The sequence below is a fragment of the Mesocricetus auratus genome, unplaced genomic scaffold, assembly GCF_017639785.1.
Source record: "Mesocricetus auratus isolate SY011 unplaced genomic scaffold, BCM_Maur_2.0 Super-Scaffold_100051, whole genome shotgun sequence".
Classification (NCBI taxonomy): domain Eukaryota; kingdom Metazoa; phylum Chordata; class Mammalia; order Rodentia; family Cricetidae; genus Mesocricetus; species Mesocricetus auratus.
In genome coordinates this window covers 1,510,611-1,532,802 of record NW_024429228.1, presented here as the reverse complement: position 1 = coordinate 1,532,802, position 22,192 = coordinate 1,510,611, and the positions used below count along the sequence as shown (strand labels likewise).

The 22,192-nt window shown below is 44.4% G+C and overlaps 1 protein-coding gene across 4 annotated transcripts; it reads left to right on the top strand.

Annotated features, from left to right (window-relative positions):
* Positions 1-750: 750 nt before the first annotated feature.
* Sri (sorcin) lies at positions 751-22,063 on the top strand. Of its 4 annotated transcripts, none has more exons than XM_040735865.1 (8): positions 751-853; positions 9,027-9,113; positions 10,816-10,885; positions 15,954-15,997; positions 16,831-16,978; positions 17,189-17,302; positions 18,568-18,626; positions 20,548-22,063. In XM_040735865.1, the coding sequence occupies exons 1-8, from the start codon at positions 848-850 to the stop codon at positions 20,572-20,574; spliced, it is 555 nt and encodes a 184-aa protein (XP_040591799.1). In that variant the 5' UTR covers positions 751-847; the 3' UTR covers positions 20,575-22,063. The 4 variants fall into 4 exon arrangements, with proteins under 4 accessions (XP_040591799.1, XP_040591800.1, XP_012978954.1 ...); XM_040735866.1 differs by having other exon boundaries at positions 833-853; positions 9,030-9,113; XM_013123500.3 differs by lacking the exon at positions 751-853 and adding an exon at positions 7,972-8,098.
* Positions 22,064-22,192: the final 129 nt, after the last annotated feature.

The following is a 22,192-nucleotide window of genomic DNA, read 5'->3' as shown; positions in this document are numbered from 1 at the left end:
ATGTGTGTTTGGGGAGACTTCAAGGTTCTTTTGATTCGTGGAAATCCCAAGCAACTGGAATGACTTACGGTCCAGGAAACTGCAGAGGGACCCACCATGCCCCTGGCCCTTTGATACAGCTCCAGGAGAGTGAGACCCAGGTGGAGCAAGGAGACTTCCAGAAAGCTCCTTCCAAAAATGAACACTCAGCAAACACAGCACAGCTTCTTGAGGAAGCAAGAAGAGCTTTAAGAACTTAAAAAGCAAACAGAATTCAAGCCTTTCAAAGAGCAACGACAGTTTTTATATGGTAGAAATAGTTAATCCATATTTTCATATTCCATGCCCATTTTTACAAATGAATTTTTAAAAATTAACTTATGACATTGATCCTATCTAATCCTATTTAAAAAGCTGGCAAAACCCCTGAGATTTGGCTCCCAGTAGCCAGTATGAGCTAGCTCTCACCACCTCCACTGCAATACACAGCTGGACAGTCTTCAGGAGATTTTTAAAAAGAGGTAATAATTCAAAAGGTGTGTTTAATATTGACACATTTGCGAATGTGTGTGTGTGTGTGTGTGCGTGTGTGTGTGTGATACTGTTACTGATAGTGTCTGGTTATCTTGGCTAAGATCTTTCTTTTTGCCATTGAAGCAAGTGTGTTTCATAAAAACCCCACTGACTCCTATGGGAGGGCGGAACATGATTATGGTTATGGTTATGGTTGGTTACTGATTAACAAGGATCGAGGGGAACAATATACTGTCTGTTAAGGTTTAGACCTCTTGATTCTTCAGTTTGGTCAACCAGCAGAGACGCATTCCTCTAAGAATCACGGCTTCTTCCCCTAAGACCTCACTGCAAGATGCAGGTAAGTAAAAAGTATGAATTTAATATTAGACAGTTCCATACAACTCATGCTTTAATTCTACTACCAGAACGACAAAGTTCTTAACACTTGTGAATCTACTGACACACTGTTTCTCAGGCTAAGAGGGTCTGCAAAGTTTATGTCGCTACAATATTTTCTGAGTGTTCTAGAAGGTGGCTAAAATTTAAGCATAAAGTCTAAAATTAATGATCATGGTGAATAAAAGTAAAACGAAAAAGACATTCTCAACTTTGGAATTTCCACTGAGACACATAGGAAAAGTATAAAGTGTTTTGAGCTGTGTAGCTTATTAGTTCCCAAAGAACTCAATTCCCTCTTTTCCCTTGACAGTTGCCTTTCATTTTAAAAGGCAGAAGCAGTATGGGGTCCTTCATAAACTAATAGTTCCAGAAATTCAATAACGCATGGACTGGACTATAGTTAAAGTTGATGTGTCTAGTTCCTCTGGTGATATGCTTTAGATGGAGACAGATATTCATTCTTTGTAGAATCTAAGATGACTGTTTATTTTCCATGTATAATATCCTAGTACATATGCAGTATTCAACTTTACCTTAACTGAAACTTTGCTTGCCAAAACAGGAATGTTATTACTTCGGGATCAGGATTCGTCAATCAAAGTTCCTCTCCCAGCTTTGCCACTGGCTTTCCTCTAGAGGAAAACAGGCAAGAGACTTCTGGGAAAGTTTCATGTAAACCAAGAAATATATCTCCCCTCCCCTGGGAATGGAACCCAGTGCTTCAGACACGATAGGCAAGCATTCTAGTATCTGTCCCATTTTTCCTCTTTTTAAAATTTTTTATTAATTTATATTTTTACATTCCAATCCCAGTTCCCCCTCCTTCCTCTTTTCCCACTCTCCCCACCCCCATGCCCCCCCTCCCATCTGTTCCTCGGAGAGCATAAGGCCTCCCCTAGGAAGTCTACTAAGTCTGTCCCATCATCTCATTGAGGCAGGATCAAGGCACCTCCCCATCCCCCACACTCCTGTGTCTAGGCTGACCCAGGTATCTCTCCATATAGAATGGGCTCCACTAAGTCAGTTTGTGCATTAGAGTTAGGTCTTGGACCCACTGCCAGTGGCCTCATATATTGTCCCAGCTGCACCATTGTCACCTATATTAAGGGAGTCTAGTTTGGTCTTATGCAGATTCCCCATTTGTCAGACCTGAGTCAGTGACCTCCTGGGGTCAGCTGATTCTGTGGGTTTCCCCATCATGGTCTTGACTCCCTTATTCATATTACTGCTCCTCCCTCACTTCGAGATTGTACTCTAGGAGCTTGACCCAATGGTTAGCTGTGGATCTCTGCATCTGTTTCCATCTATTTCTGGAAGAAGGTTCTAGCTTGTCTGGGGTTGTGGATTGTGGGCTGGGTATCTTTTGCTTTATTTCTGGTATCCACTTATGAGTGAGTACATACTATATTTGTCTTTCTGGTTTTGGGTTACCTCACTCAGGGTGGTTTTTCCTAGTTCTGTCTATCTGCCTATGAATTTTAGGATGTCATTGTGTCTTATCACTGAGTAGTATTCCATTTTGTAAATGTACCACATTTTTATCCATTTTTCAGTTGGGGGGCTATGAACATAGTTGAGCAAATGCCCTTGTGGTGTGAATGTGCCTCCTTTGTGTATATGCCCAACAATGGTATTGCAGCATCTTGAGGTAGGTTGATACCTAATCGCTATACTGATTTCCTCAGTGGCCGTGCAAGTTTGCACTCCCACCAACAATGGAGGAGTGTTCCCCTTTTCCACATACTCTGTAGCATAAGCTGTCTTTGGTGTTTTTGATCTTAGCCATCCTGATGAGTGTAAGATAGAATCTCAGAGTAATTTTGATGACTAAGGATGTTGAGCACTTCCTTAAGTGTCTTTCTTCCATTTGAGATTGTTCTGTTAAGAATTCTCTTTTAAGATCTGTACTCCATTTTTTAAATGGATTATTTGGTAGTTTGGTGTCTAGCTTCTTGGGTTCTTTGTATATTTTGGAGATCAGCCCTCTGTCAGATGTGGGATTGGTGAAGATCATTTCCCATTCTGTAGGGAGCTATTTTGTCTTGTTGACTGTGTTCTTTGCTTTACAGAAGTTCATCATTGAAAAGTCCATACAATGTTACTTGTGTGTACATGATTTCAGAGCTGACCGCTTGATAGTGGATGACTAATTGCTGAGCTCTTCCCTGGGGAAGCATTCCTCGGTTGCCTGTAGTTCTTTGTCTAGGGTTGAGGCCTCATGAGATTTTCACCCTTCCATCCTAGCATGTCGAGGTGTGTTGTTATTGCTCAGGTCATGTTTAAGCAGTCATGTTAGTGAGACTTCATGAGTGTAGCTTCTCTGACATTTCTACTCTGGCTCTTACAATCTTTCTGCCTCCTCTTTCGCAGTGATTCCTGAACTGAGCAGGTTGTATTTAGATATTTAGCAGTGTGTGTGTGTGTGTGTGTGTGTGTGTGTGTGTGTGAGAGAGAGAGAGAGAGAGAGAGAGAGAGAGAGAGAGATGCATGTGAGAGGGTGTGTGTACCAGAGTAGATGTATAGAGGTCAAAGCACAACTTCACAGAGTTGGCTTTCTCCTTCTATCTTTATATGGGTTCCATAAATTGAACTCAAGTCTACAGTCTTGACCAGTGAGCACCTTCCCCTACTGAGCCATCTCACTGGCCCTCTCCCCAATCTTTAATCTGAGAAAACTGAAAAATCATAGAAAGAAGAGCAGTATGAGCATGAGGGAAGAATAAAATATCTCAGTTGCTTTTATTGGTGTGATGACTGAGGGCACAAACCACAGGACCTCATGGTTTTCATTTTGTGAAGTGGGAATACCTCATAATCTAACACAGGGGCATTTGACACCCAACACAGATGTTTTGTCTCCATTAGCTCACCCATTCTGGCTACTCCAGGCAAGTAAAGTAGACTTGCTTTCTCTGAGATCCAGGGAAGACGACATAAATGAGTATGTTCCTTAACTGCCCAACAAAGGAGTCACTGGCTAGCAAGGCCATTAAAATTAAAACTTTAGTTCCTTGTATCATGTTTAATAGCACACATGGTTAGTGTTATCATCATGACAGAAAATTCTACTGACTGACTATGGATAATAATGCCTCATCCCTATAATGTTCTGGGAAGCTAGTACATACTGCACACAGAAACACTAAACTTTCCATGATGGACCTTCCCATCCTGTCAACAAAATTACATGACTGATCAATAAGAAAAAGCCATCTTATATTCACTAATACACTACTGTTCACAAACAGACAGGGTTGTTATTAATCACCTGTATTATTGTTGAATACTCATTCCCACTCAAACTTAGGACCTGACTTTTCCTGTAATGTCATATATGTGTTTTATTTCCATCATCCTCTGCCTCTTATTTTATTTATTTTTTAGTGTGTGGTGCTGGCAATCAAACCAGGATCTGGGTTCACTATTGGAGTGCACTAACACAATCTTATATCCCTGCCCCAAATAGAGGTTTTCAGATAACAAGCTGACTCATCTAGATTGTAACTAAAAAAGTTGAGCCCTTAATCTATCAAATGCATTGCTCATTTCTTCCTCATACATTAGACCTTTGAGTCAACTGCAGGACATGCTGAAACACCTTTGGTTACTTGGCAACTTAGTTCCTTTCACCCTTATCTAAATGAGGAAGTTCTGCCTGAACGGTATATATAACATTTATGTTAATCTCTCTTTAGAGACTAAGTGTATCCTTTATCTTTTCTCTTGGAATCTCATGCAGATGTGGGTTCCAGAGGGAGTCCCCAGGGAAGTTACCTGTTCTTCAGTTTCCTAATCTATAAAACCCAAGTACACCTTCTTTTGAAGGTCATGTGCCTTAGGTGCAATGTCATAAGGAAGCATCTAGCTTGGCACTTGGCCCATGCCAAGAATTCGATAAAGTTGCTTATTTCATCCCAACTCCACACCTTCATGGAAAAGAATCACGAAAGAAAATGACACTTCAGTTTTCCAATGGTGTTATTAAATGTTTATTCTTCCATGAATTGTTTAGGTTCTTTCTTTTTTTTTTTCCGATACAGAAACGGTTTCTCTGTGGCTTTGGATCTTGTCCTGGAACCAGCTCTTGTAGACCAGGCTTGGCCTCGAATTCACAGAGATCCGCCTACCTCTGCCTCCTGAGTGCTGGGATTAAAGGCGTGTGCCACCAACGCCCAGCTGAATTGTTTAGATTCTATACTGCTCAGGCTATGAGTAAAAGGGTTTGTGTTGCATGCATAGACATTTACAGGACAGCCTGGCAGGCTACCTTGTCATTCTGCATGTGTTCTGGCTACCACTACACAGGATGATACAGGCAAGTAACAAGGTCTCACAGTGTTCCTATTGCACATTTTTTTCTTTTTGATTTTTCAAGACAGGGTTTCCTGTGTAGCTTTGGAACCTGACCTGGAACTCAGCCTTCAGCCTAGGCTGGCCTCGAACTCACAGAGATAGCCTGCCTCTGCCTCCTGAATGCTCGGACTAATGCCATGCACCACCACTGTCCAGCTCCTATTGCACAGTGGGCAGTGGGCAGATTCTGAGGTAGGAATTTTAATCACAGGCTCTTATCCTGGGGAGGTCACCATTCCTTAGGGTGACTCATCCACCACAACCAGTATGCTTTCTCTTAAAAGCAGCACATCATGCACTAAAGACATACTTCCTAGGCTTAAGCTTGCAGCGGTTTGCTGTGTTTTGCTAAATTGTCCCATTACCAATAAAAACTTGAGAATCAGAGTAAAAGCCTTATAGACCAAGAAGCAGAGCCGAAGTGACCATCCGACCCTCCCTTTCTTACCAACACCCGGCTAGCACCTCTTCTCTCCCAGATCAAAGAGAGCACGTGAATTCCAAGTCCTTCCCTTCTCTTTCTTGTCCATCTTCCCTATCCGTATGCCCGGCTTCTCTATGACTAACTCCTGCCAGCTAGTCACTGGCTCCGCCCCCTGATTCAAAGTACTGGCTCCGCCTCCTGATTCAAAGTTAACTTTATTAACACAGTCTAGGAGTGTCAAAGTGCCATCAAACATCCTGCAACAGCGGCTTGCAAACTACTGCCCGAGAGCCACATCTGGACTGCCTCTTTTTGGGGTACACCTGAAAGCTCAGGATATTTACATCTTAATTGGCAGGGGTAAAATTGTGTTGATAGTCAATAATTGTACGAAATTCAACTTTGTGATTATGAATCAAGTTGCACTGGAACACACTACACTGTTAACGTAAGCTCTATCAGATACTACTGGGTTATGAGAGCCAAGAAGTCGCTACTGGGAGCATGTGATGGGAAAATATTTACTATCTGGACATTTTCTTCCCCTTGAGGCAGAGCCAGAGTACGCAACACCATAGGCCAGCTCTGAGTTCCTCCTTTCCCTGGCGCAGTCTGCACCATGGCGATCCCGGGCACCTGGCACCCTTGGCTTCCCCGAGTTCTCAACTGTGTAACAAAAGCACCTATCTCCCAGGAATTTATGAGGACATCACATATTGGTAAATGCTTTGAACGTCAAATATATATATATATATATATATATATATATATAGAGAGAGAGAGAGAGAGAGAGAGAGAGAGAGTAGATATATAGATATAGATAGATAGTCATTATTAGCTGCTACATTTTTTTTCCTGAACCCAAAGCAGCCGGAACTTACTAATTTGTTGGCAATCATTGTCAGATTTTCATTTACAGCACTCCATTAAAGTTCACTTCTTAAGGGAAAGGGAGTAAGACTCTAATGACTCCTAATGTAGCAATTAGCATAGTCACTTGTCCATAAAACTAATCCTGCATCAGTTACAAGCATTTTATTAGGGACACATTGCTTGTTTGCTTGCTTGCTTTTCAAACTTGAGTCCTGAAAGAGCTTAAACTAAATGCCAGCTCAACGCTGATCATCTTGCTGATTAAAGTTCCGAAACACAGGCCGTCTAATCCACTTGGACTGGCTACCACGGTATTTGAAAACAATAATTTTATCTCCAGAATCAGACACGAGGAAAGCCACACGTCCTGTTTTTGTTATGTGACAATGAGGACTATTAGAATTTTTCTCACTATTCAGAACTTCTGTTTTTGGAATCCACGTATCCAAAAAGGGGACTTGAGAGAGAAGTGCTGACTAGTCATCCGATGGTTCAAGCCATTGTCTCACACTATGGTCAGTCCTGTCCATTAAAGTGTTTCTCGAAATCGTAAAGTCAGAGAAACAGGCTAGCAATGATGACTCAGCGGGAGGCTGAGGCCACAAGTTCTGGGCTAGCCTGAGAGCCTGGTCCACGGAGAGAAAGGGTAAGAACAACAGAGACCCACGGTGTAACCCTTAACTGTCAAGGGCAAGCCTACAAGTTTTCTCTTGTTTCAGTTATACTAAAAAGCAAAATGAAAACTGTGAAACGTTTTCTGAACAACCCAAGTGAGTTACACATCCGTTCAGTAACGTTCACCAGGGCAGCTGTTTCTATTTGAATCATCCAGAAAAAAAAAAAAAATGCATCAGTTTTCTGCGAATGATGTGGCTGAGTGAGGCTGTCCTGCCCAGAAAATGTCCCCTTCATCTACCCGACTCCACGCACTTAGCAATCGCACCAGTTACACCCAGCTTAGCAGTTGGCAAAGAAGCAGGCCACTAGCATTCAAAGCTAAATGCCCCCTTGCACAGTACTGAAGTTTCCATCCTGTTTTCAAAGGTGTTTTCCTATGTTGATTTTAAAGTGTCTCCTTCACCCATTGGAGTTGCTCTTCAACCTGTCCCTAATAGTGCGTAGCGTTCTTATACCACCCGCCCAGTCCAACAACCGTGTAAAATAACAAACGTACCACAAAATAACACAGTAGGAAGAAGGAAAAAAAAAAAATCCCGGGGCGGTGCGTGGATGTCGGAATGTGCCACTAGGCCGGGAGGGAGAACGGGTGCCGGTGTGAACCCCGTCTGGGGCCCTGGGTCACCGCCCGACAGGGTCGCCCGGGGCGCTGGCACAGCACGGAGGCCGCAGAGAGCGGGCAGCGCGCGGGGTGGCGCGGGACGGTCCCGGATGGGTGGTGGAGGCAGAACCCACCCCCCCTTGGGGCGGTTTGGTGCGCTCCAGGGCGGCTCCGGGCGGGCGGGCGGAGTAGCAGACGAGCAGGGCTGGGGCGCAGTCTGCACCATGGCGTATCCCGGGCACCCTGGCGCCGGCGGCGGGTACTACCCAGGCGGGGTAAGTGCAGAGCTCGGGTACCGCAGCCAAGCTGCTCTCTGGGCGAGAGGGCGCCACGGACGCGCGGGAGGAGGCGCTGCGAGCGGATCCCCGATCCAGATGCTCCCCGCGCGCTCGCCTGGTCCCTGATGGCCAGATTCGGCCCCACTCCATTCTTCAGCCCCCTGCCTTCCTAGGGGTTCTCCCGGGCCAACGGGTGTGTGGGCTGCGACCCAGGAAGCCCACTCGGTGACTCGGAAATGTGGCGTGATATAGTGCAAAGTTGTGTGTTCACTTCCTGCTGTCTCTGTCTGTCTGTCTCTCTCTTTCTCTCTCTCTGTCTCTCTCTCTCCCCCTCTCTCACATCCCCCCCTCCAAAGCAACAACAGCCATCTTGATCTAGAATGGTCCCGTGGCCACTCTCTTGAAAAGAAAGTGACAGGGGGCCCCAAAAGTCCGGAGAAATGACCAGAGGAAGGCCACCTCGCCAGGTGTTAGGGAGGTACTGTTGGAGACTGAAGGACCCTCGTCTGAGATACAGCGGGGCCATGCCCCTTCCTCCCGGAATACACCTGTCACCCCTGTACCAAATCCAGCCTTACCTAGTACTTCAAGGGCTTTTAAAACTCCGTAAAAAGCTGTTTAAACAACAGGAAACTATCCCCGAGCCTTGCTGCTGAATTGCTTGCTTCGGTTCTATTCACCTCTGCAACCCCTTATTTAATAGAGATTTTTAAATGACTTCGCATATTGTGGAGACTTAATTTGGACTTAATTTCAGCTTTTAAATGTCTATGGAGCAGGAGTGGAAGAGCAGGGTGGGTCGCTGCCCTTGTGTGTGAGGTCGTGGGGGAGGGAGATGCTGTGGAGCGCAGACAGGTAGCAATTGCCTCTGCTTTGCGCCAAAGCCAGCCTCGATCTGTTCTGAAGCTTCTCATTTCCCTCTCAGCAGTATGGAGGAGCTCCTGGAGGGCCTGCGTTCCCCGGACAAACTCAGGATCCGCTCTACGGTTACTTCGCTGCTGTGGCTGGACAGGTTAGCCCTTTCTATATAATACTGAAGAGTCGTTCTATCTGTTTGTGTTATCGTTTAGTGCAGTGACAGCTAAGAGAACTTCATCCTGGAACTGAGCCCCTTTGCCTGGGCAAAAGAGGAAAAAAAGAACGGAGAACCCAAACATTCTTATTTTAGTCCCGAACAAAGTTGGACAGAGACTACCTGTATTCGTGCTAGATCAGTTCAAAGCTAAACTTGCCACTGCACTAGGGGTTCGGCTGAACCAAAAGGGGATTGCAAATATGCTTTGAAGGTCTGTGCAGTTATGCCTTTAGAACTGTGTCATCGGGATAGAGCAAGAGTTGCTTACAGAGAAGAAATCAAAGTTCTAAACATAAAGCCCCTGTCCAACCTAAAGGCGTGTTATCAGTAATTCCATAGCCCAATTATGACAGACACCTACTTTCAGGTGAGTTTGATAATCAGTCATTTATCCCCTCAGGAGGTAGAGAAGAACTGTAAAGAGCCCCAGGCTTCCAGGCTGTCCTCTGTCCTTGCTGTAGATGCTCTTCTGCAAGCTTGTCTATGTCCTTATTAGGTATTATGGCCTGCTGACCCTGGGAAGGAATTCAGGTCACCTAGTGACAAGTCCTAGGTCCCACTTTCCTCCCTTAGAGTTGTGTGACAGTTTGTGGCAGCTGTGAGGAAGGACACTTGCCCAGCTTGCAAGGTCACTCTGTGTTTGGTAAATGTGCTGTTGAGTAACCCAGATGTATCCAGAGGGGATCTTTATCCCTGCTCATTCACCTTAGACTTGTTTTAACAACAAGAGCCAGAAAGAAGGAAGTCAAGGAAAAAAAAAAAGGATACTGTAGAATATACCAAGCAAAACCCTCGGGTCGCCTTTGGAAGGGGTACTCGGTACTCTAAGAAACACAGCGTTGAGAATTTGAATGGAAAATTGAGTCAAAGACCGGGAGACTTTCCTCTCCAGTATCTACTTAATCTGTTATTGATCTGTGTCTTTGAAACCGCAAGACGTAGCACACCTCAAGCCTAGCATTCTTAGATTGCCGGTGTCTCTGGCGTGTAAGTGACCCGCCTGCTTGGCTTTCAGCAGCCCTGGCCTCTATTCCTCACCTTCACCATTAATAATTTCAAGTTATTGTTCCCTACTCATAACAGTGGATCTCACCAACTTGGATTGATGTATTTTATTTAAAATCCCTTAAAAAAAAAAAAAAAAAGAGCCATACCTAGTTTTGACCTCACTCAGCCAATAAGATGGTCTGGGAGCCCACCATGCATCTTCTCCATTTAATTGTGCTCAGAAAACAATTCCTAAGTCATAAATTCATCCAAGAGCCTCTTGCCCCTTGGACCAGGCCTTGTATTTACTGATGCCTGGAAGGTCTGCTGTACACCCTACTTTCTCCCTCTCTCAAAATGGGGTTGAGGAATATGTTTTTAAACAATTCCAAAGCTAATTGTATTTAAAATGATTAGTTTTGATCGTTTCTCAGCTCAAACTGAGTGGAGATTGTTTGCCATAACAAATGCTCTCTCATCAACTTCTTTTTGGAATTAGCGTAAGGAGAAGAGTGCCCAATTTTGAAAGGCATTCCTTTAAAAATGCTAGATATAGTCACTTTCTCTTGTCCTTGTGACTTAAGAACTTGAAAGTGCAGATCACCATCATGATTCCTCTTCCTGTGTTTTGTCTGCTGGCTTGTTTTGTAAGGATGGACAAATTGATGCTGACGAGTTGCAGAGATGTCTAACGCAGTCTGGCATTGCTGGAGGATACAAACGTAAGTTCATGGACTTAGATTCTAATAATCCCCTCGTCCTCTGGACTTCAGCTGTTAACCGTGATTGTGCCTGTAAAGGCAGCAAACTTTTCCGATCCACTAAGCTATTATTTTTTTATGTTAGTTGAGCACAATTTCTAAGTCACCAGTCTGTGAGACAGGTTAGTGGATCTCTTGGACTTGGGTTCCCTGTGGACAGAACCATTCAGACAGTTTGGGTGGCCTCCCTTACAGAGGACAAGTTAGGGTGCTGAAACGGAATCCTCCAGGTCGGGTATCGTTAATGGTAAGTGCTAGCACGTACCACTGACCGTTTGCAGAGTGCTTATTCTACCCTAACTCTGGGGCCCTGAGACAGCGGCCGGTCCTGCAGTCTGATCTGGGGGCCCTGGACTTGCTACTTGGCAACACAAGCGCTTGCTGGCTGTGACGTCATCCCCGAGGCCGTTCTTCCCTCCGCCTGAGAAGGTGTGTTCACGCTGAGGACAGTGAGGACAGAGCTCCCACTCCGCTGTCACCCCGTGCTAGCCTTCCTGCTCTTCCTGAGTTCTTTGGCGGCTAGATGTGCAGCGCTGTTGTCCAACATGTCCCTCTTTCCTGCCTTTCCAGTACTGTGCTCCAAGCTGCAAGGAGAATTAAACACTGCCAAGATCCTGCATCATCTCATACACTCTGCTTTAAAAAAAAAAATCAAGGGGGTTGGTGGCGCACACCTTTAATCCCAGCACTCGGGAGGCAGAGGCAGGCAGATCTCTGTGAGTTCGAGGCCAGCCTGGTCTACAGAGCGAGTTCCAGGACAGGCTCCAAAACAATACAGAGAAACCGTGTCTCGAAAAACCAAAAGCGAAAGAAAAAGAAAAAAAAAATCTAGCCTTGAACAAAAGTGTCTAGGACAAGTAATAGTGTCTTAGCCCAGCTGTGCTCCTTCTAACTTCTTTCCATTTGTTAATTGACTCATAACATCAAACTGACACCACCCCTTCATAGTGAGCTCTGAGTTAAAGTGTTCCAGCTGGAATTCATTCCTCAGCACGTGCTATGGCATTTTCAGCTGTTTGAGGTGCTGTATGTTCTAGATGGATGTCTTTATTTCTTTTTTCCACCAATTTTTTTCACTTTTTAAAATTTAAGTTCAATTTAATCTTTTTAATTTAAATTAATGTCAATCCCAGCTCCATCTCCCTCCCCTCCTCCCCCACCCCCCTACCAGGTCCCCAGCCCCCCTCCCAGTCTCCCTCCACTCTGATCCCCAGGGAGGGTGAGGCCCTCCATGGGGGATCTCCAGAGTCTGTCATTTCATCCAGGGCAGGGCCTAGGCCCTCCCCCCAAGAGTCCAGGCTGAGAGAGCCTCCCTCATTGTTTGCCCCATAGATTGCCTAGGCCTCCTCGCTGACACCCACACTCAGAGGTCTGGATCAGTCCCATGCTGGATTCCCAGTAGATGGCCATCTTTAAAACACCCAGTTTCTGTTGTTACCACATCTTGTGTAACCTCAGTGTCCTATTTCTATTTCCTATTTGGGAAATTAATTCTAAAGAGAAAAGTGTTTCAAATTTCTGTCGTTTTAATTTGGTCCTAAACAAGAGAAGCACTTTCTAGGTAAGGGGAACTGAACAGTGGCGATTATGTTTAAATGGTTAATTTTTTAACCTTGGGCAGTTGAGGTAAACAAGGAAGATTTAATGGTGTTTGTCCAGTGAGGTATCTTAATAGCTACAGCCTTTCAGGAGAAGAGACGTACCACATTTTAAGAGAGACCAAAGCGTTGCTTGGAAGTCACTTTCGTGATGGCCTTAGACCAATGCATTTAAGAAGACATTTCCTGAAACACAGGGACCATGTGATCTAGTTAATTAGCTTGGTTCCCTCTCATAGCCGTGGTGTACCACCCAACTTCTGGGCTGCTAAGAGTTCTCTACAATACAGAAACCATAAAGCGCCCCTTTTTAGTCCCAGATTCCAAGTCATAGTCCACAGACTTGGAGCTGAAGGGGGCCTGTTGGATACTCCAGACAAGAAGCAGTCAGCCTTGGAGGGGGACTTGATGGGGAATGTTCCCATCTCCACAAGAGAAGTTCTTCTCCTTTCCCTGAATTTGGTGGTTGCTCTGCAGGAAGCTGGGGAGAAGCAGGTAGGGTAGGCTTCCTTCCTTTCTAAGTCTGGTGCATTGTTTCTGCTGGATGGAAAGGCATCTGAGGCGAGGCAGTAGAGCGAACGGAAGCAGCAGCGGGTGGGAAGTCACCACATGGATGGTTTTGAAATGATATCGAATGATTGGCATTAACAAAAGCTGTTTCCAGGTGAAAATGCAGGGAGTGAAACCTATTTGCCTCACCTAATCCATTGGACGTCTGTGCTCCAGCTCTGTTTACCTCTGTGTCTCCTAACATACAGACCCTCCATCTGTAAATCGCTTGTTGGTTGGCTGTTGGCTAACATGTTGGAAAAATATCAGAATAGAGACATTAGCTGAACATGGTAATGTGTGCCTAGAGTCTGCTCATTAGAGAGGTGAAGGTCGGAGGGACCAGAGTTTAAAGTCATCATCTACATAGAGGTTAAGGTAGCTTGGGCTACATGAAACTGTCTCAAAAAAGCCAAATAAGTAAATTAAAGAAAATGAAGAAACCATGGGCCTATAGCTGCATTGGTATTTTATATAAGATATACAACTTTTAAGTATCAGTCAAACCCAAATATCCTATTAACAAAATAATAACCAATGCTGACATATACCTTTAATCCTAGCACTTGGGAGGCAGAGGCAGGTGGATCTCTGTGAGTTCAAGGCCAGCCGGGTCTACAGAGCAAGTTCCAGGACAGCTAGGACTATTACACAGAGAAATCCTGTCTCAAAAAAACAAAATAATAATAACAACAACAACAACCCGCATTTTCCTTTAGCCTTCCTGAAAGAGGCATACTGGCATACTTCTATGCTAAACCACAGCTCCTGTCTAGGGGTGAGGATCCAGGCCATCCCGTCACTCATCCCTTCAACCAACCAGTCCATTTCTGATGAATAGTTACGGAAACAGCTCTCCCTGGTGAAGATCACAGAGATAACTACTGAGGCTGGGGCCATAACAATAGGCACATGGTCAAGACAGGCGTGTGCCTGCAGAATTGATACCCACGCTAGAGAAGAAATGAAAGTCCAGCCACAGTGATGCCTCCTGGGGATGCTGTATGTACATAACTCAGGTAGACAGAACAGTGTATATGTGCAGAATTCAGGTAGACAGAACAGTGTGTATGTGCATAACTCAGGTAGACAGAACAGTGTGTATGTGCAGAATTCAGGTAGACAGAACAGTGTGTATGTGCAGAATTCAAATAGACAGAACAGTGTGTATGTACATAACTCAGGTAGACAGAACAGTGTGTATGTGCAGAATTCAGGTAGAGAGAACAGTGTGTATGTACATAACTCAGGTAGACAGAACAGTGTGTATGTGCAGAATTCAGGTAGAGAGAACAGTGTGTATGTACATAACTCAGGTAGACAGAACAGTGTGTATGTGCAGAATTCAGGTAGGCAGAACAGTGTGTATGTGCAGAATTCAGGTAGACAGAACAGTGTGTATGTACATAACTCAGGTAGACAGAACAGTGTGTATGTGCAGAATTCAGGTAGACAGAACAGTGTGTATGTACATAACTCAGGTAGACAGAACAGTGTGTATGTGCAGAATTCAGGTAGACAGAACAGTGTGTATGTGCAGAATTCAGGTAGACAGAACAGTGTGTATGTGCAGAATTCAGGTAGACAGAACAGTGTGTATGTGCAGAATTCAGGTAGACAGAACAGTGTGTATGTACATAACTCAGGTAGACAGAACAGTGTGTATGTGCAGAATTCAGGCAGGTAGACAGAACAGTGTGTATGTACAGAATTCAGGCAGATAGACAGAACAGTGTGTATGTGCATAATTCAGGCAGATAGACAGAACAGTATGTATGTACAGAATTCAGGCAGATAGACAGAACAGTATGTATGTGCAGAATTCAGGCAGTTAGAACAACACTATGTTTGAAAGCCCCAGAGGGAGTATGGTTCAGCTATGGAAGTGAGAAATTCCCTGTGGAGATCTTGCTGGCCGTTGGTGAACTGGGAAAATTCCCGAAGGTCCTCACATGTAGAGGTTTACCCTGAGATCAGAACAGCCCACAGCATTCTGTATGGGAGAGCACTGCCACGCCAGCCGTACGGTAAAGACTACACTGAGAGTATAAAACAAAGACTCCACTTTAAAGGAAATAAAGGAAGTTTATTCTGAGCCAAACATGAAGGACTGTGGTTCAGGAACATCAACTCAAGTTAGCTTAAATGACATGTTCGACTATGGAAGATGTCACATGAACTTGTATAGTCAAGAATTAAAAGGAAGTCATGAATAAGGACATTTGCCATTTCCATTGGTGGGGAGATCTCACTACAGCAAAGTCGGGACCCATAGCTTTCAGATGTTAGAACATTCATGGCTATAGGATTGGTAGATGCCGGAGGCCAGGGACGTGTAGTGAGACACTTTAAAGAGTATTTCTGCTGAGTTAGGAGGACAGTAGATCAGATCCAAAAGTTAGGCCAAGTAATCCAAGATAATTCTAGCTTGCGAACTGTAGCGTTCTGTCTACACAGAGTTCTGCTTAGCCAAGATTAGCTGTCTGAGTTCCAGATCTTACTAGGGACTGGGAAGTGGCTTACTGAAATCAAGTCAGGCACAGCTGTTAAGGAGCACTTGGAGTGCTGCATCTTGAGGAAATGGCTGGACCAGGAGTAACAGTGGGGCTGCCAGGCGATCCTAACCCTATGTACAAGGGACTGCGTCCTGGGGAGGGGGATAGGGGTTCCTACAGGTATCTCTAACATGGGCAGATACATGTAGTAAAAATTTTGAAACTGGACCATGTTGGCCTCACGGACCCACAAAATTGGTATAAGCCAAACACCACAAAATGGTGAATGAGTAGCATGTTTAAAAATTCATAATTAATTCGAATGATTCCAATGTAATATGAAATTTCGAAATTGCACATATTCATGTACTTTCTTTGATTCAACAGCTTTTAACCTGGAGACTTGTCGCCTTATGGTTTCAATGTTGGACGTATCCTTTGCCTTCATGGCTGTCTAGAGTGTTTCTCCACAGCAAAAAGAAAAATATCTTTCGAAGACATTTCATCTCAGGATGAATAACAAGTAAATATAAAATAACAAGCAACCACCAAAAAGCTTGATGAAATAACTAGCCGTTTGGATGTAATTTGGTATGAAAAACAGGCAGAAAGTTTAGTAAATGGAAGACTGGTTGTTCAAGATTGCACAAGGAGGCAGAGGTGTGGTGGCTCATGCCTGTAATCACAGCACTCAGGATGCTGGGGCAGGAGGATCACTGTGAGTTTGAGGGCAGCATGGGCTGTACTGTGAGTTGGAGGTGAGCCTGAACTGTGGAGATCCTTTCTCAAGAGGGATGGGTGGGAGAGTGTGTTAGAGTTAGTTCAGTAAGGCATCAAAGTAGAGACGAATGCCAGCCAGACATTCGTTTGAGTCTGGCTACTCTGGCTACTGTGTCACCCGTGGCTAAACTCACTCCCGACAGCTGGAGTCACTGGTTCTGAGGGCTTAGAATATCAGAACCCGTGGCCTGCAGCACCCAGGAAAGCACACCCAATTCCACTAAGAAAGCTGCTTTTTACTTGGTTCGTAATGCCCTGTCATCACGTGTTTGGAGTTTTAAAGCCATGGGCCATTTATTGCACCGTTTGCCATTAATGTTTTGTATCAGAGCGACAAGAGTATAGGATAGCTTTTTTAAAATTTGGGGTGTCGTTTTGCCATTTTAACGGAAGGAATATTGATTCCCCTTGCCCCTTCCTCAATCTCTTGTGAAATCATTAAAGCTGTGAGATAAGACAGTTCGGGGCCTTGACCACACTCCAGAGAGACATGTCTGGCACCATGGGATTCAATGAGTTTAAAGAGCTCTGGGCTGTGCTGAATGGCTGGAGACAACACTTCATCAGTTTTGACAGCGACAGGAGTGGCACCGTGGACCCCCAGGAACTGCAGAAGGCCCTGACGACGATGGGTTCGTATTACCAACTGGAGCTCTCCTTCCCCGGCCAAACGTGTTCTGTTTGTCCCTAAAAGCAGACAGTTTCTTTCTTTGTTTCCGTTGTTTGTTTTTGATGGTTTTGATATTGTTGCTGTTTGGGGATTTTGTTGTTGTTGTTGTTGTTTTCTTATGTCTTTACAAGCCTTCAACCTTTTCTTGCTGGGTGATTTTTCTGCCTTCCAGGATTCAGATTGAACCCCCAAACTGTGAATTCAATTGCAAAGCGATACAGCACCAGTGGGAAGATCACTTTTGATGACTACATAGCCTGCTGTGTCAAGCTGAGGGCTCTCACAGGTGTGTCCCCAAAACCTTTCAGCATGACCAGCCTGGAGGCCTCTTTTTATGACATTTCTCATTTCTCCATGCCTCTTTTTTTCTTTTTTCTTTAAATTAGAAACATGCATGCTTCAAATGTCAATCCCAGCTCCCCTCCCTTGTCCCTCCGCCAGCCCCACCCCGAGCCCAATCCTGACTTCATTCCCCAGGGAGGGTGAGGCCCTCCTTGGGGGGCTCTCCAGCGTCTGTCATTTCATTCAGGGCAGGACCTAGGCCCTTCCCCATGTGTCCAGGCTGAGGGAGCATCCCTCCATATGGAATGGGCTCCCAAAGTTCATTCATATGCCATGGTGAACACTGATCTATTACCCAAGGGCCCAGAGATTTCTGAGGCCTCCTCACTGACACTGCATTCGTGGATTCTGGATCAGTCCCCTGTTGGCCTCTTAGCCATCAGTCTGGGGTTCAGGAGCTCCCCCTTATCCGGTCAACTGTCTCTGTGGGTTTCACCAGCACGGTCTTGACTCCTTTGCTCATCACTCCTCCATCTCTTATGCCTCTTAACTTCCATTCCTCCTGGTTCTTACTATGTTTTTAGGGGTATATTAGTAGACCCTTAATACAGCTCTTAAGTAAATGGAGCATAATATGCTACTCAGCTTTTTTTTTTAGATGAATGAGTAATTATAGTACATTTTATTAAAATGCTGCAGATATAATCGTCTATATTTTAAATGTGTTGTGGTGCTACGGTCACAGACTGCTCACACATGCTAGGTAAACCCTGGACCATGTGCTACATCCACAGCCCTGCTTTGTGCAATTGCAATCACAGAGTGCAGTTATGAGTAACTCTCTTCATCTGTGAAACGTTTGAAAAGAGTAAAAGTAAAGATAATCATTTTTGATTGGTCAGCGGGGCTAAAACGAGTGGGATATTTGGTCACAGTCCACTTATCATATTAGGAACTGTATCCATATGTTTCCTTGCTTAGGCAGCGTTTGTGCTACTACAGTGTTTATAGCCCCGTGCTTTCACTGCGGTTAAGGGCCTTGAGAGCCAGAATGCTTCTACTGAGACCAATCGTTTTTCTCAGATGCATGTCCATGGGCCACCTGCTGCCCAGGATGTTACTGCTGTATATTAAATCTTTTAATACTCCCATAGCTGACTACCTTTATTTGGCCTTATGCTGACTGGTTGTAGAATGTATTATTGGAGTTTGATCCCAATGTCAAATAGTTAAAAAAAAATAACTACATTTTACTGTGTTGTTTTGCAGATAGCTTTCGAAGACGGGATTCTGCTCAACAAGGAATGGTGAATTTTTCATATGATGATGTAAGTTTCAGCAAATAAGAGCTAATAAGACATACTGTACATAAAAGGATATGGTGGCTCATGCATGCACTCAAGAGACTGAGGCAGGTGGATTGCCATGAGTTCAAGGCCAGCCTGAGCTATGCTTGTGAGACTCTGCCTCAAACAAACAAACAAACAAACAGAAAACATAACAGGACATGGTGGTTCATGCCTCTAATCCCAACACTTCTGAGGATGAGGCAGGGGAATTACTTCAAATTCCAGCCCGGCCCTGTTGCTTTTATTGACTGGGTCATATAAGTAGATCTCCCTGTGGCACTCAGACTGAGTGAAGCAGACATCATAATAACGATGCCTCTTTCAGCATCGTTATGGGATGATGGTGTGGTTGGCAGACAAACATGAGCACCTGAGTTCAATCCCCAGAACCCATGTGCAAAACACAGGAGACAGGCGGGTCTGGTGCTTGCTGATACTCCAGCCAAGCCTGCTTAGTGAGCTCAAGGCCAGTGAGAACCACTCTCAAAAGGTGGCCAGTACCTGAGGCATGACACTGGAGGCTCTCCTTTAGGCTCTCCTTTAGCCTCCACAAACATGTGCATCCCGACACACAAGCATGCACCCACATACACATGTATGCGAAGTAACAATGAGGCCTCTTTGGTGTCCTGAGATGTCCTGGGATGCAGACGTGTCATCGGCTCCTATCCTGTCTGAAACACGTCACACACAGGTAGCTTACATTACAGCTGTGCTTTGCATACCTGTGCTGTTCCTTGAGAACATAAGGCCAACTGAAAGCACAATTTAAAGCAAGCTGTTTACGGTGATGACTCCGGGAGGGGAAAAAGTATAGACTTTGGCATCAGAGGGAACCCGTAAAGAGGTTTCTAGGTGTTCCTTTTCTCTCAAATTAAATCATCGGGTTGGCTTAGCAGAATTGTTGTAAGATTAGCACTGGGGCTCCTTGCCAGTGCTGGAGTATAAGCTTGGGGGGGGGCAGAGTCTAGTACAGTAGTTCTCAACTGTGGATCTCAACCTCTTTGGGAGACCTAACAACTTTTTCATGGGAGTCACATAATCAGATATCCTGCATATCAGATATTTACAGCGATTCATAGCAGTAGCAAAACTATGGTTTTGAAGTAACAATGAAGATAATTTCATAGCTGGTGGTCACAGCATGAGGAACTGCACTAAAGGGTTATCAGGAAGCTTGAGAGGCTCTTGTCTAGGGGGTCTGCAGGGCAGAGTCAGCAACGCACAGCAAATCCTGCTGTTGCTAAATGTACATTTCTGAGTTGCTGGAGCAGGGTCAGCTTTTCTCTCTGTGTGCACGGCTTTGACCTGACGGAGCAGATTGGGTCAAAAGTTCCCTGCTCTGCCGGGCGGTGGTGGCGCACGCCTTTAATCCCAGCACTCGGGAGGCAGAGGCAGGCGGATCTCTGTGAGTTCGAGGCCAGACTGGACCGACAGCCTCCAAAACAATACAGAGAAACCCTGTCTCATAAAAACAAAAAACAAAACAAAACAAAAAAAAAGTGCCCTGCTCGAGTAGCAGGGCGAAATCAGTTTGGAAGTCCTCACATGATACGGCAGTGTAAACTTGCTGTTTGTTCTTGTGGGCAAGTACTTTGGACCATGACTGTTTCTAGACTCTTAAATCCTATTTGAGACTTAAATTCTTTATCTGGTGAAGTGATTCCTCCTTCCCATAAAGTGAGGGACTCATCGGATTTTACAATAGAAAGTTCCCCTACCAGTAAGATCCTCCGCGGCCTGCTGTTCATTTATGCGTAACTTTGAAAGTTGGGATATTTTGTTCTTTTTGTTTACCCACAATGCCAAGATAAGGAACTAAAATGGAAGCTGCCCCTAGAGAGGCTAACACCTTCAGTATTTTGCAGTCGGTAGTGTAACACTAATTGTCCTCTTTAAGTTCATTCAGTGTGTCATGACCATCTAAGTCAAGACGAAGTTGTCTGAGTTTACTCAACATTCCAACTGGAGCCCGCGCTTGCTTCCTCCTGGTCTTCAGTGCTGTGTGCAGATTTCCACCAACACTCCCTGACAACTGTTGAGCGGGATTGTGACTTTATATACAACTGAAGCTTCATTTTTAATTTTGATAATAAATTCTTGAAGTTCAATAATATAAGAGCAAGTCTATTGTACCAGCCAGACCCTCCTTGAGCCATTATTAACCATGACTTATTTTCCTGCTGTCTTTTATATAAACTTAAGTATGCAGAAATGTTTAAAGCATATTATATATTTTCTTGTGACATGAAGTCTTTTCATCAGATTTAGCTGTTATCCTTTCTTGCCCTGCGGAATGTGATTATGGTTTGTGTGAGATATTCTTATATAAGTGGTTTAGGTCCACAGGGGTACAAAACAAACCAATGCACATGATAATCCACATACTAGAAAAAAAGTGCAAACCGTAGGACTCACCGGGCTTGAAAGCCTTGAGTGGACAGAGGTACTGAATGACTGTTGTCTGCCTCTTTAGAAGCCTATAGATAATTTCAATGGCAAAAATCCTGTCACCACATCCTTCTTTGTCATCGATCCAAACTTTTGCTAATTATACCTAAAAGTCTTCTATATGATAAGCTTAAAATTAACAGAAAAAAAGATTGAAGGGACATAAGACTATATTAACTATTTATCTTTGACTAATGGGATTCTAGATGACTTTAATTATGTATTTCCATATCTCACAAAATTTTATAGTGTGTATGCTTCCAGATGTTGGGGGTGGAGTTGGTAGATGTAGCTCAGCAGTTAAGAGCATGCCCTGCTTTTGCAGAGGACTCAAGTCCCCAGCACCCATGTTGGGTGACTTATCGGCTGCCTCTGGCCTCCACAGGCACCTGCACTCAGATGCATATACTCTGGGACAGAAAACTGACGGGATCATTTTGAAAGCACTGTTGAAATCCATTTTTAAATGTAATGTGTTAATATACTGAAACATACACAAGAAAGGAACTGAAATGAATGAGTCGATTGTTGACCTGGCATAAACCACTGGGAGTAGGATCTCCCTTCCCACTAAATTTCCAAGTATTCTGTCATCAGGTTTCACACACACACACACACACACACACACACACACACACACACACACACACACACACACAAGAAACTTTTTTTTCAAGGGTTTGACTAATCGGCTTGCTGGCGATGTCTTGCTATGCATGTGGCTTGGCCATTTTATGTAAGGACAAGACACTCAGTATCACCATCTTTAAGAGGATCCTTATCCCATGGGGTGGTTCTGAGTGTGCAGACGTGTGTTGATAGGAAAAGCATCTGCGGTGTTTGTCTCTTACAGTTAGCTAAAAAAACAACGGTAACACTCTTCTAGATAGCAATGCATCTGTCTTGTTGGGCATACAAGTGGACGATTAACTCTCAACTGGTGAAATAAACATTTCATAAGCGTCTCAAGCCTCATTTCACAAATGTTGATAATGTTAGTATATACATTACATATATGTAGTCATTCCGTGTTTGCTGACCCTAACTTACTATGTCTTTAGCCAGTACTTATGTTCAGGTTACGTGCCTGCTGT

Excerpts from the sequence above, each read along its gene's own strand:
- Sri (XM_013123500.3), top strand. The coding sequence starts at position 8,048 with ATGGCGTATCCCGGGCACCCTGGCGCCGGCGGCGGGTACTACCCAGGC. Across the intron at positions 8,099-9,026 it reads GCGGGTACTACCCAGGCGGG|CAGTATGGAGGAGCTCCTGG; the intron begins GTAAGTGCAGAG and ends TTTCCCTCTCAG. Across the intron at positions 9,114-10,815 it reads TCGCTGCTGTGGCTGGACAG|GATGGACAAATTGATGCTGA; the intron begins GTTAGCCCTTTC and ends TTGTTTTGTAAG.